The sequence below is a fragment of the Ixodes scapularis genome, unplaced genomic scaffold (assembly GCF_016920785.2).
Source record: "Ixodes scapularis isolate PalLabHiFi unplaced genomic scaffold, ASM1692078v2 ptg001708l_1___fragment_2___debris__unscaffolded, whole genome shotgun sequence".
Taxonomy (NCBI): Eukaryota; Metazoa; Arthropoda; class Arachnida; order Ixodida; family Ixodidae; genus Ixodes; species Ixodes scapularis.
This window is the reverse complement of record NW_024610187.1, coordinates 111,803-124,999: the sequence shown is the minus strand read 5'-3', so window position 1 is coordinate 124,999 and position 13,197 is coordinate 111,803. Positions and strand designations below refer to the sequence as shown.

At 47.5% G+C, this 13,197-nt stretch overlaps 1 protein-coding gene across 1 annotated transcript; it reads left to right on the top strand.

Moving 5' to 3' along the window:
- Positions 1-321: 321 nt before the first annotated feature.
- LOC115310514 (carboxy-terminal kinesin 2) lies at positions 322-11,921 on the top strand. The gene is made up of 9 exons (XM_042288307.1): positions 322-474; positions 3,004-3,150; positions 4,202-4,327; positions 4,701-4,979; positions 5,356-5,520; positions 7,220-7,358; positions 7,875-8,014; positions 9,822-9,971; positions 11,548-11,921. The coding sequence occupies exons 1-9, from the start codon at positions 367-369 to the stop codon at positions 11,605-11,607; spliced, it is 1,314 nt and encodes a 437-aa protein (XP_042144241.1). The 5' UTR covers positions 322-366; the 3' UTR covers positions 11,608-11,921.
- Positions 11,922-13,197: the final 1,276 nt, after the last annotated feature.

The following is a 13,197-nucleotide window of genomic DNA, read 5'->3' as shown; positions in this document are numbered from 1 at the left end:
TCTAAGAATATCTGCTCCAAAAGCCACTTTTGCTGCTACAAAACACTGTTTTGGCTGCTCCGAAAGGTGCTCCAAAATGGTTTAGGCCAATCACATCACTGCTGAAGGCATGCTAAGAATAAAGTTGTAAGCTAATGTGTCAGCTTTCACCTTATCCTGGTTCTCTGCCTCCGAGCCGGTGACATTTTCAAAAATAACTTGGTGCACTAGTGCAATTAATATATAATGTAACCTTCATACGCATATTGTGAAGGGATGTGCAACACTATGGTTATGTTGTACAATGTCCCATGTGTCTGTCCTTTTTATCCTAACAGGCACAAGACCAACGAGGTGGCAAAGGTGACAGCCGAACTTGATAGCACCATGACCAAGCTCGGGTGCTGCCAGAGAGAGAAGCAGTCCCTACAGGAGACGGTGTCTCAACTCACCGGGAACTATGCAGGGCTACGAGCGGAACACTCGGCGATGCAGGTTTGAGATCTCCATTTTCTGCCTGTTGGTTTTGTTGCAGGGTGCCAGAGGCGTTCTGCCTCGGAAATGTACTAATGCAGAGAAATGCCCCTGGAGGTTTCATTTCTGCAATAGCCTACTCGACAAAGGGGATTCATCACGCACCCAAATGCCCTTCTTTGCTTCACCGATTCTAGCTAAGGGGGGACATGGGTCAAATTGAATGGCAAATTCCTTAAAAATTGTTTTTTGTAAATGGTGTTTTTAAAGTTTACTGCAGTTTTAGCAAGTTTCTATTTTTGTGGATCAATATTAGTGTTATAATAATTTTTAACATCTATGCAGGCTGAATTTGCATTGAAGTTTATGCTAATATGCCATTTTCTCAAAGCACAAATTTTGGGCTCTTTGCAGATTTGCGGGAGGTATATCTCAGCATCTAGGACAGATAGAAATAAAATATATTTTTGCAATATGTTGCTAAGTACGTGAGGCATACAATGTTGAGAGCAGATTTATTACTACAAGCCTAGGAAATTTTTCAACTCATTGTTTTATTTCTTAGTTGCAACACACTGAACACTGACCTTCAATATGTTTAAAAATTACTAATAATGGTTAAATCTCTAAAGTAATTCTAACATTGTATTCTTTATACTTTGTAGTGTCTAGCCTTGCATTAAACATAATTTTTTCTTCAGTGAATGTTTTTCTGTTTCTGAAAGCAAACGAGAGTTTTATTTGTGGACTGTACTGCTGACCGAGAAACTGACCAGATGTCTGCAATCGACAAGAAAACCTGAACAAGCTTGTGCACTTTCATTCAGTTCCATCAAACAAAAAGGATGAAAGCTCCAAGGCCAGTGTTAATTTTTAAGGGCAATTAATTTAGCATGACTGAGCTGTCGTCTTCCTAGTGGATTTTTTTTTCATTAACCAATATTTGCGAGGTTCTGAATTGTAATTGTAAGAATATTAAGGTAAGAGAGTACATTTATTTGTGTGTACCCAAGCATCACACATCGTCCTCAGGTTGTCCCTTACAGGGATGTCCTGTGGATGTGTATAGGATCTGTGCTGCTAGCTTATGTTACTCCAAATCATTTGGAGCTCCCTCAATAGGATAGGTTTTCGAATCTCCTGTTCTAGGACATCTCCAAGGTGTGTGTTATCTGAATCTTGCAATGAATCTCATTCCTTGTCTAGGGCAAATGTTAATTATGTGACTATACTTCGTTTCAGCTTCCGTCCGAGCGCAGCCAAAGCTACGTGCGGCCGGAACCAATCACATGCCGGCAATAGGTCATGCGATCTCGCCTGCACTTTTGTATCACTCCGCTGCGCCGCCGGTCGGCCGCGCGGCCCGCGCTCGCCGAGTATTTCGTCTGCTACGGGTGTATCAACGATATCGTCTGCTACAGCTTTAAAAAGTGTCCTTTAACGTTCTGAAACTTAGTCACAGGGGATGTCAGTACGTAGGCTGGCTGCTGGCATCTGTGTCGGAGCTTTCCACCTGTTCGGCATAGTTTCGAGTTGTAAGTACACGTTGCAAGGTCCCCGATGACCCGGCTGTTGATGTTTCCTTGTATTGTTTGGATATACCAGGGCTCGAGGCGCAGTCCTTTCCACCAGCTTCTCGGCGTTCAATGTGATCGGCAGGTAAAGGGGTGCCCTGATTTTGCCGCGTATCTGAATTGCAGTGGCCCGGACGTTTTGCTTGTTTACAACGCATCGGTACGACGCGGCCGGAGTCTCCTGCCGAATTTGAAAGTAGACATTCATCACGACTTCTCGCGCCTGATGCCCAAAGGTGCCTTTGCGAAAGGACGTTTTGAAGCGACTCGGTGAGGAAAGCAGCGAAGCACATGATTCGGCGATTACGGGAACGAAATCACACAGAAAAACCGAGCGCTGCAGCCGTGTTGCCAGCGGATATACATGTTTTCACCAAACCACATGCATTTACATATATTAATAGACATATAAACTTCAAAGATTTGATTCCTTTAGTTGCAAATCATTCTCAGCAGTACACATCTGGAACATTGTGCAGTTTTTACGCACAAAGCAGTTATTTTAAAAGAAATTACTTTTGTGAACTACTTTGTGGTGCGTAGGAATGCTCTTCTCGAAGTTGCGAACCGTCCCTCAGCCTTTGGCTGCGCTCGGACAGAAGCTGAAACGAAGTATAGAGCTTCGGTTTTGCCTTGACTTTGCTGCACATTAAAGATGTACAAAAGATTTTTTCTTCGTGAAAAAGGGACACCAAAGGTGCACCTTTAGGTGCAACGTACATAACATTGCCATCGGACTCACTTGCAATACTTTTCGTTTACGCTGTTTTAAGTAGCCTCTGTTTAATTTGCAAGGCCCTCATAACATTGTCGCAATCAAGGATTGGATGCTTTTGATGCCCTCGGGACGCTTTTGTTGATGCTTTTCTACGTTAGCTACCTCCACGGGTGCTATAGATTTGTTTAATTCCTTCTGTGCGTGCTGTGGCTTTGCGGTGGTGCAGCTTCTGTGCTGATGAGATTCATCTGCTTGCAGCTGCTGCTTCAAAACGAGCAAGAGAAGTGTTTGCGGCTTGCAGAGTCTCTCCGCCAGAGCCAGGAACGGGAGGCAGAAAAGGACCAGCAGCTGCAGGACGCAGAGATGATGCGTCGTGACCTGCATAACACGCTTCAAGAGTTGAAGGTGGGTTGCACTACGGCTCGATAACTTCCTGCGCTATGCAGTTAGGGTTTTTTGCCGAGACGAAGCTTCCTGGTTCGTGCTCGATTGTGCAGATGTTGATTATCACAACGGATCCACTGCATTAAGTACCATAAATTTTGCATCCACTATGACGTGCCTTCCTAAGAACAGTGGGTGCACATCGATGAGGCAAGCAAACTGGATAGGATGAAACCACTATAGCGAGGATTCTCACACTGGGTTTCTAGGAGCCCAGGGTTTCACAGGTTCCAAAATTTCCTTGGCCACAAGTATAGTTTCAGCGCTATATCAGAAATTCTGAGCCATTCATGGATGCAAAATGAAACACGCCCTATTTTATGTCCAAGGTTTTCAGAAACCGACCTTATACATAAAAGGGGTTCTTGGGCTCTTAAAAATAGGTTCTTTTTCTCTTGGGTGATGCTTATACTGGTATTGTCATTTGAGGTGCTGATGTAGTGAAAGTTTACCGAAGAAGTGACTTCCTTAATTGGGTGGTTCTCTGCTAGGAAACGTTCGTGCCTCGCCACAGATTATGCTTTCAGGTAACTTTGATGAAGAGTGTTCACTATTGCAAGTTGCTCGAGAACTGCTGAATCTTTGTTTTTGAAAACTGAAAGCTGCTGTCTCGTGAATGTCGGTCTGCTAACCTGTTGCGCAGTTTGCGTGCCAGGGCTGTTTCTTGTAAAAGGGAGAAGCATAGCCTTGTGCACAATCTAAGAATTAGCAATATGTCTAATAATTTGTTTATTTCCATCTACGTTGACGGTGGAGCTCGAGGGGAAAAGCTGTGAAATACAGCTTGACAAGACACTCGAACCCGTACATAGGCACAACAGCAGAGGTGCAGGAAAAAAAAAAGTGCTACTTCATGCAAAAGTACAAAACGGGTGGGTAATATACGCACACAACAAACAAATAAAAAAGATTGAATAATCCTGGAAACATTAAACAAACTGCCAGATCACTGGCATTCGTCATGGCATACACCGACCATTGTTTCATATTGGAGTCTTGCGTTTCCCCTCAGGGAAACATCCGCGTGTTCTGCCGGGTGCGGCCAATGCTTCCCTCGGAGGAAAGGGAGGGCGAGCGTCCGAGCCACATCTCGTTCCCAGACGAGAAGACTGTGGAGCTGGTTAAGCCAGACACGGAGGTGAGTGCACCACTGGCAGTCTTTAGAATACACAATTATTAATGTGGACAGTCTACCAGTTGTAAGATGCAAAATTTTTATGCTATCATGTTAACTAGATAAAGAAAAGTTGTGCCCTAATCTTGCATTGAGATCATGGCACAAATACACGAAATAGTGGCAGTGTCTGCTGCTGACAATGACTCCCTTGTTTCGTTTAAAACTTTTACAAATTTTTTTTCCAACTCAACCTGAGTTGCATCTCGATGTAGAACTCCTGCACCTTGTTGTCTTTCTTCCGTGCTGTCTCTGATTAAACGAAGCCAGTTTTTTCATAAAATCGCAAAGTATCCTATTTGCGTGACCGACCAGTTGCGTTCCTTTCTATAAGCAGAAGGTGATGGCGTTCCCCTTCGACCGGGTCTTCCCGGGCTCCGCGACCCAAGCGGAGGTCTACGAGGAGGTGGCACACGTCGTACAGTCTGCGCTGGACGGCTACAACGTGTGCATCTTCGCCTACGGCCAGACGGGATCCGGGAAGACCTTCACTATGGAGGGTCCGCCAGACCTGGACCTGGGCTGCCCAAACGACTCGCAGCTGGGGCTGATCCCCAGGGCCCTCCAGCAGGTGTTCATGTCGGCACAGGAGCTCCAAAACACCCATCAGTGGGAGGTGGGTACTTCTACGTGCGTAGCATTTGTAGGGCCAGCTTTTCGGGGTTTTCGTGTCCGTGGCACGTAACCTCTACGTTGACGTCACGGTGTTCGTAACAGCTGGTGTCTGACAGTGTTGCTGTAGCTATCAAGAGTCCCAAGAGAAGCTTTGATGGGGCAGTAGTGCACTTGGATCCAATAACCGCCGATCAAAGTGTGGTAAAGCCCATGTGCCATAATTAAGCATCTTAAACCTAGGGCAGTGAGTGTAACTCTCCACTGAAAATCAAAGCACAGCCAAACAACCATCTACTCTTTACATCCATACTGTCCGCAATCAGCGGCACTGTTCTGAGCATCAAATCTGACAAGGGTTCCTCGCGTGTGTCTTCTAGTTCACAATGGTGGTGTCATACCTGGAGATCTACAACGAGAATGTGCGAGACCTCCTGTCGACGCGCCCCCGGAGCAAGCAGACCGCCTGCCAGATCAAGCAGGAGAAGGACGGCTCGATGATGGTGACCAACGCCACCAAAACAACTGTCACTTCTCCCGAGCAGGCAAGTGTGGCCCTTGTTTGACCAAGGTCACCGATGAAATTTGGGTTTGACAGCGATAGCTGTTATGGACTCTTCCCGCCACTGGGAATGACATCTGTTACGTTGTAGTTAATGTAGTAGTTGGCGTAGTAGGGTGTCCGTCGATCCTGCCAAATTCTTAAAAGAGGTTGCCCGCCGCATGCAGGAATCGAACCTAGGTTCGCTGTGTGCAAAGCTTGGGCATTACCATTGAGCTACGTCATAGCATTAACAACCCGCTTTATACTTGTGGTTTATGTTGTACTGTAATGAACGGCCGTCCTGGAGACCCTCAGGTGTCCAAGCCCATAGACAAGCATCCGCGGCAGAACGAAGGGGCTAATGAGCGACCTTCCAAAAAGCAAGCAGACGTGGGAAGATGTCCAGGTATTTCGACATTGAAACCCATAGGGCTCCAAGGTGCCGATGGACGACAGTCTGCGGCGAGACGAAAGAACAAACAAGTGGCTTCCCTCGAAGCCAACAGACATCGGAGGTGGTCGACATACCTTTTCCCGTACTTCCCAGGCTGACCCCCTCATGCCGAGTGCCCCGCACCCAATTACCTTCCCGTCGGAAGAGGAGGCAGTGGCACTAGTGTTGTGGGCTTCGCACCGACCCCTCGGGGTACAAGGAGAGACGTCCTTGAGACGGCTGGTCTGCATGGGGTTGGTGGCGTGTGTGGGGGAGGAGCCAACTTAGCTACCCAGAATTCCTCTGTGCGGAATGTAGGGAAGAGTCCCGTTAAAAGAAGCGGATTTCTTCGGGACTTTTCGTCTTCAGATTCTGTATTTCTGTCCTCTACAAATGTAAACCTGTTGTCAAAAGCGGCCCTGCTTGGAAGCTCCTTCTGCCCGATGCCCTGGTCGGCACTTGGCTCCACCAAAACCCAACAAGGATAACCCCAGAGCTGTTATGTTACCCAATGTCCACTGCTCGCGCTCTCTGGAAAAAATGCGAAGAAATGGCCTATAACAGAATGTCGTATCACTGTCAGCGCCAAAAGCTTGTGCCGGGAGATGGGGTTTCTCATGCTCCTGAACAAAACGGAACAAAATGGTCACTTCTATTCCGTTTCGAATGCTTTTGTTTGAACGCGATGCCGATGCCCACTGACTTTGCCGTGACGTGTCTCGCCTGTCACTGTGACTGTACTTTGGATTAACGCGGGACTGCTCAATTTCTTGGTGGTCTTGAGGGAAACTTTGCGAATTTAATTTCGATATAGGCTCTAGCTTTATTTCCTGTGAAGCTTAGTCAAAGTTGCGCTGCTCATGCACCATGCAAAAGACTGTGATCACTGCAGACACAATGACAGAATTATTATCGTGCAGACATGCCTCAAGCATGTTCAAAGCACGTTTCTCGTACGTATGTATGCTTCAACGTGTCTGCAGACAGTATTTCATACAATGTATTAGCAATGCGGCTGCGGCTTGACAACGTCTCTTGGCATGAAGCAGTTCCACAAACAAGGGAGACGACTGGAAGTGTTTGGCTTAGTCATGCATAGCTCACCTAGGCTTCAAAAGTTGTGCTTACTGCTTTACAAGAGAGGTAAGCGGGTAGTTCCATACATGTCAATTCCTTGTTAAGCATAGTGTTCAAAGGTGCAAGAGATTTACTGTATGAACTCTGCTATGGCCGATTGTTTGATTGAGCTTGTGCAATGTCTGCGTAGATCTACGAGCTGCTCCGGCGGGCTCGCAAGCATCGGGCTGTCGGGTCCACCCAGTGCAACGAGCACTCCTCCCGCTCGCACTCGGTCTTCCAGCTCCGCATCACGGGGACTAACCGCCGTACCGGTGTGGGCAGCCGAGGTGGGTGGTCCCCAGTGTGGACACTGTTCAGTATTTTTTGCTGCAGCTTCGCTCCTGGTTAGCTGACTGGTTTGCCTAATGCACGAGACAGTAACACATGTTTTCTACAAGGTTGCACGAAGTTCATTAGTTTACTGGAATACAGAAGTAATTCATTCTTGGCAGAGCAGAATTTCTTTTAAGGCAGTTAAACAAAGTTCAAACTGCCCTAGAAATAAACTGTTAAACAGAGTTTAAGTTTCCTTTCTATTATACAATCTCCATCTTGCAACCATTACTGCTTCTTGAGACTTTTATTCTCTTTGCCCACTGTACACGTCCGTCCTGTTTGTGGCACCCATCTAACCAGTTCCTGACGACCTCTTTTTCATTGTGCAGTATACTTCCTTGCACTGCAATTCAATTGTTTTCCAATAAAGTGCCACATATTAGGTGAAATAGTTGCTGAAGTTTGGGGCCTGCTGATGTCCGCTGCCACATAGCAATAATCTCCAATGCTGGTATGTGTATTTGCAGGCCTGCTGAACCTGGTGGACCTGTGTGGCAGCGATCGGCTAGACGAGTCCAAGGCAGAGGGTGCCAGGCTCCGGGAGACTCAGCACATCAACCGCTCCCTCTCGAACCTGGGCAACGTCATCCTGGCACTCTCCCAGAAGGTCTGCAATTTGTCTTCTATAAGCAACCTCCTTTCCGAATATGAGTTGGCTGCAGAAAGGCAACGCCTTCGAGAAAATATCTACAAGAAAATGGGCACATTCAGTCTGCTTCTCAAGGGTTTTCCTGTGCTCTCAGTGCAGTTGGGATGCGAACATCGCACATAGGAACATGCTACTATAGGTTAGTCTGTTGCAATGTAAGGTTAACGGGAGCCTCTCCCGCCAGGCTCTTCCCCAGGATTGGCAGTTTTCTCATCTCGGCATTCGCTCTGCTAATGTGGAAAGACTACTTTCATTTGGTTACTGTATTGTGAAACAAACTATTACTAAATTGAAATGGAAGTGGCATCGGGGGAGCACCAGGGGGAAGCAAATTCTTTAAGTAGACGTGGGTGCTTGGAGTGTAGTTGAGGAGCAGCCTTCTAGATGTTCCTGTCCGTTTAGTGACTAAAGCGCAAAGCTTGTGCACTCCGGGGCATGGACTCTCACTTAGTGACGGGTTGCTCCGGACTGTAACTTATTCTCAGGGGTGGAACGGCTGCGACATTTGCGCCATTTTGCGCCAGACGCGTGCAACATGCAACGTGTTTCTGCAACATGGCGCCATCCTGCGCCATGTTGCAGAAACTGCGCCACAGCCAATACCTCGCGCCATTATGCGCCAAATCGCAAAACGTGCGCCAAAAAACTTTTTATTTTGTCTTAGTTTCGGTTTTTATCGACTTGATTGGCAACAATGAGAGCGTTTAGCCTGGTCGGCCTTGCGATCCTTTGTTGTGTTTATTCCCCCTGTCTATCCCAAGTCGGAAGCGCGCGAAAAAAAAAAAAAAAAAACTCGGATTCTAAGCGCTACACCACCTGCGACTGGATTGTTATTCTTCAACCATAAGCGGTAGGGCAAGTCGGCCGAGGTGAGGTCGAGTCGTTAAGCATCAGATTGCATGAGGCTTTGCGGCCCGGGATCCGGACGTCATCCAGTCGAAAGCAAATGAGCGAAAGATTCCTTTTAGTACTTCATCCTTAGGAGTTGGAACCGCATTCTCGCAGATAAATCGTGATTTGATAGAACTGAAACGCGGTCCGATCCGAAACCTTGCCGGCCAGCAGCTCTTACCTTGCCGGCCAGCAGCTCTACTTATCTGCTCGGCGTACTTTAACCTTGCTCCTGCTTCTCGCTTCAAATACGATAACTTCGTTAATCGTAGCCTGCTGCTTCGATATCGAGTTGCACAATAGGATAAACTCAAAATTTGTTGCCCTGCTCCTCCGTGCAACTGGACGTCCGTTGTTTACGCACGTCACGTGGTTCGCACATATAATTACTATGTCAATCACGGGTGGGTTGTGCGATAAGCAGTGCTGGTTTGCATCTTGAGCATCTGAAAGCCACTCAGAAAATATCAAGGACGCTATCTTCAGAAACATAGAGTACTTGCTTTTTGATTCCCATTAAGGCTCGCAAAGTTTCAAGTTTTCGCATCTATTACACTGTTATCCCATCTACATGGGTCCCTAACCACTGATGTTCATCTCTGCTCCTAAGCACAATTGAAATTGCTCCCGTGCTTGTCTAAGACACAAGCTGAAGTGCAATGCAAACTGATCTGAGCTGCTCCTAGCCTGCTCCAGAATGTAGTTTTAGCTGCTCCCAACCTGCTCTAAAACAGCTGTTTCAGCTGCTCCCGTGGCTGCTCCCAAGTACATTTCATGAGTTCCACCCCTGTATTCTTTCAATTGAACTGGAATGTAAGTGGTGGTAGAATCATTGTTTTGAGCAATGGTCATTCCTCTTCTTTGGCAACTACAGGCGGAACATGTGCCATACCGCAACTCCAAGTTGACCTTCCTCCTGATGGACAGCCTGGGAGGGAACAGCAAGACCCTCATGCTGCTCAACGTCTCTCCCCGTGAGAAGAACCTGGCAGAGACGATCAACTCGCTGCGCTTTGCCACAACGGTACATACTTCTTTGCGGTTACGTCCCTCTAGGGCAGTGGTTCTCAAACGGGGGTCTGCGAAGCATTCTAGGGGCCACGAAACCCTGCCTTATCAGTAAAGCCTGGCAATAAGTTTTTTATCAGGTTGAGAAGAGACATTCCAATTTTTGGGTAAGTTTTCTAATGTGTATATCAGTGAGAGAAGTATACTTCACATTAGTCCTTAGTTATATCCATTTATAAAATCATTATCGTAATTAACATATACCTTTCCCTACTCCTCACCACGAATGGGGTCCTCCATCATTCCTGCCGATCCACGGGGGTCCGCGAAACATCAATGGTTGAGAACCACTGCTCTATGGTTTCGTAAAGGCATGGCGTGTTGTGTGCCATGTCCTTCAAGATGCAGGTGCCATGGTTGTGCCAAGCTAAAAAGTGGCAAAACAGGTCCTAGTCAGGGGCCAAGACATGCCAAAAATAAAATTGGTACTGCTCAGACTTATTGCAAGCTCCAGTAATCCTGCTAAATTTGTTTTGAAAATGGTGAAATAGTTTCGTGGATAATAAAGCAGTATAGCTATCCGCCCCATTTGAAAAGGCCGCCGTGACTGGTGGGCTGGTGACGTCGCCAGCCAACTGCACGGCGTTTTTTTGCGTGCATTCGCAGGCTTAACTCACTTGGCGTTTCAAGCTTGTTTCCTAATTTACCGTCCGCGTTTTGAGCTTGTGGTCTGCGACAATTGTCCACAGCATCGCTCGCTTCGTCAAAGTTTTCGACACTGACCGCAGCAGCGATGAAAGCGATGTTGGAAGCTGCTCATTTGACTATGACCCGCTGGCGACTGCGAGTCGCGGACGAGCTCGCCGTGGTCGGTGTCGTCCGTGAAAATCTCGCAGGATCATGCAGGGTGGATTGGGGAAGGTCATAGGCCGGGGGCAAGAGCGAGAGTATCGTTGGGGTAGCAGAAGAGCGCAAGCGGTTTTGATCGTATCTTATCGCGGCGAGGCGAGCTTAAGCAATGAGCGTTTTTAATCTTGGGTCTGTGGGCAGTATGGTGACTAACTTGGGCAGTGTTGCCTGGTCGCCAGATGAAAATTATAAAAATTTGTAAATTGATTATTGCAGTTACTAAACCTCTGAAAATCAGAAAACTTGGTGTATATAATAAGTAACCAATAAGCATTTGAAGAATAATCTATCCATTTAATTTTCGTGTCCTAGCCCTTTTAAAGATTTTCAAGCAAGATGTGTCACATTGCAATGGATCATTCAGTCTTCGCCCTTAAAGCCACACGTGCTTGATTGTGCTGCACAGATTGAAAAATGTTCTCTATTCTTTGTACCCCTTGCCCTCCTAATCTTTCATGTCCATAGCTATGACATGGCATATTTTATTAAATGTGTATGGCATTAGTTAGCCTCTACACCTTGAAGAGTTTAGGCACCAGTGTTTAAGGTTTATGCCTACAGCTTGAAAGATGTAGGCATCGGTGTTTATTATAGCTGGGGTACTGGAAAGTAAAAATGGGTAAATCTGCAAGCCTTGTAGAAGATTGTTCCATGTGTTCTTAGTCTTCCTCTTCTGTTTGTAGGTGAACCAGTGCGACATCGGGACAGCACATCGGACTATGCAGGCCTCATCCCATTATTAATGGCCTGCTGCCATTTCATCTTTTTATCTATTTTTGTAAACAGCCGGGTAATGCCCAATGGATCATCTTTTAACTAGCGTTTCAATCTTTTTTTAGTCTAGTGCATGTACATACTGGCAGTTTTTATGTATAGTATATTTTTATGGATTTTATGAAGTGTTACGTACTGTAACCTCATGTACATACTCATTGTGTCGCGATTTTATGAAGTACCGATTTTATTTGACTTCCTGAGATTCTCATTTTTGCAAGGTTGGGCAGACACTTCAAGATGGATGTGTCTACTAGATCTGTTCTTTCAGACACATCCATGTTGGACAGACGGCAGTGCTTTTTGTTTAGTGAGACCTGTAGACATCTGCAGAATCGCTTGCTGCATTGCCATGGGATATTGCCGCGCGCATACTTGCAGAAGGTTCTCGTTTATTCTTGCTGCGAACATAAGTTCTATCGTTTGTCCCTGCTTTTGTTGTTCTAGAAAGTGCGTGTTCATTCTCGCCCCGAGCGCGCTACGCTCGAACCTTCCCCGCCGAATCTTCGAGACAGTGACTCACTCTAGATAAGAGGCCGCCCGCGACCTTGTCGAGTCAGTCTCGCCCCAGCGCTCGATTCTGCTGACACGCCGACTTCGACGCCCGCGACGCTCTGCTTTCTTCTGTTTCCTTCTTTATTTTTGGCACAAGTTCGCCACATTAAACGTTTATTTATTTCTGTTTATTTCTTGTTTATTGGTCACGACTCACCACCCGTGACATTCTGGTGGAGGTGCGGGGTACCGCATGTTCGTGCAGCGCAGCCCTCAGAGTTCCCGCAGTACAAGTCCAAACCCCAGCTCCGGAGGACCCGACGAAGACCAGATCGAGACCCGGTCAAGTCGCCGCATCCGAGGTCTGCCCCCGGAACACGGACTTCTGCCACCCACGACCAAGCCGAAGACGACGATGGCCAACCAGGCGCAGACCCCGGCCGCTTCTGCCGTTGTGTACCTGCCGATCGCACCCAGGACTCCAACGCCTTTCCACGGAGACGTCCACGAGGACGTTGAAGACTGGCTGCAACACTACGAACGTGTAGCCCGCCACAACGGATGGACGACTGAACAATACCTCCACAATCTCTACTTCGCGCTTGAAGGAACTGCGAGGCATTGGTTTGAAAACCACGAAGCGTCCTTCACTACGTGGGAGTCCTGCGCCGCGGAGTTGAAGCGAACGTTCCTCAACCACCACCGTCGGCAGCGAGCGGAGGACCTTCTCCAAACAAGGGTGCAGGGCCCCAACGAAAGCGTGACCAGCTTCGTAGAGGATGTCATGCGCCTATGTGCCCGAGCCGATCCGGAGGCAGCCGATGAGAAGAAGCTCCGCGTCCTCATGCGTGGCGTGAAGGCTGAAATTTTTGGGGGCCTTGTCCGCCATCCCCCGACAACCGTCGACGGTTTTGTGGCTGAAGCCACTAACATCGAGCGAGCGCTGTCGGCCCGAGCAAGCCATTACCATCGACTCGCCGGCGTGCCTGCTCCTCGAACCGCCGCATCTTGCCGACTAGACCTGAACGCCACCGGTGTCGACGGCCTTCGGGAAATCGTCCGCG

Coding starts and splice junctions, on each gene's coding strand:
- LOC115310514 (XM_042288307.1), top strand. CDS start 367: ATGACCAAGCTCGGGTGCTGCCAGAGAGAGAAGCAGTCCCTACAGGAG. Junction 475..3,003: donor CGGAACACTCGGCGATGCAG/GTTTGAGATCTC, acceptor ATCTGCTTGCAG/CTGCTGCTTCAAAACGAGCA. Junction 3,151..4,201: donor ACACGCTTCAAGAGTTGAAG/GTGGGTTGCACT, acceptor GTTTCCCCTCAG/GGAAACATCCGCGTGTTCTG.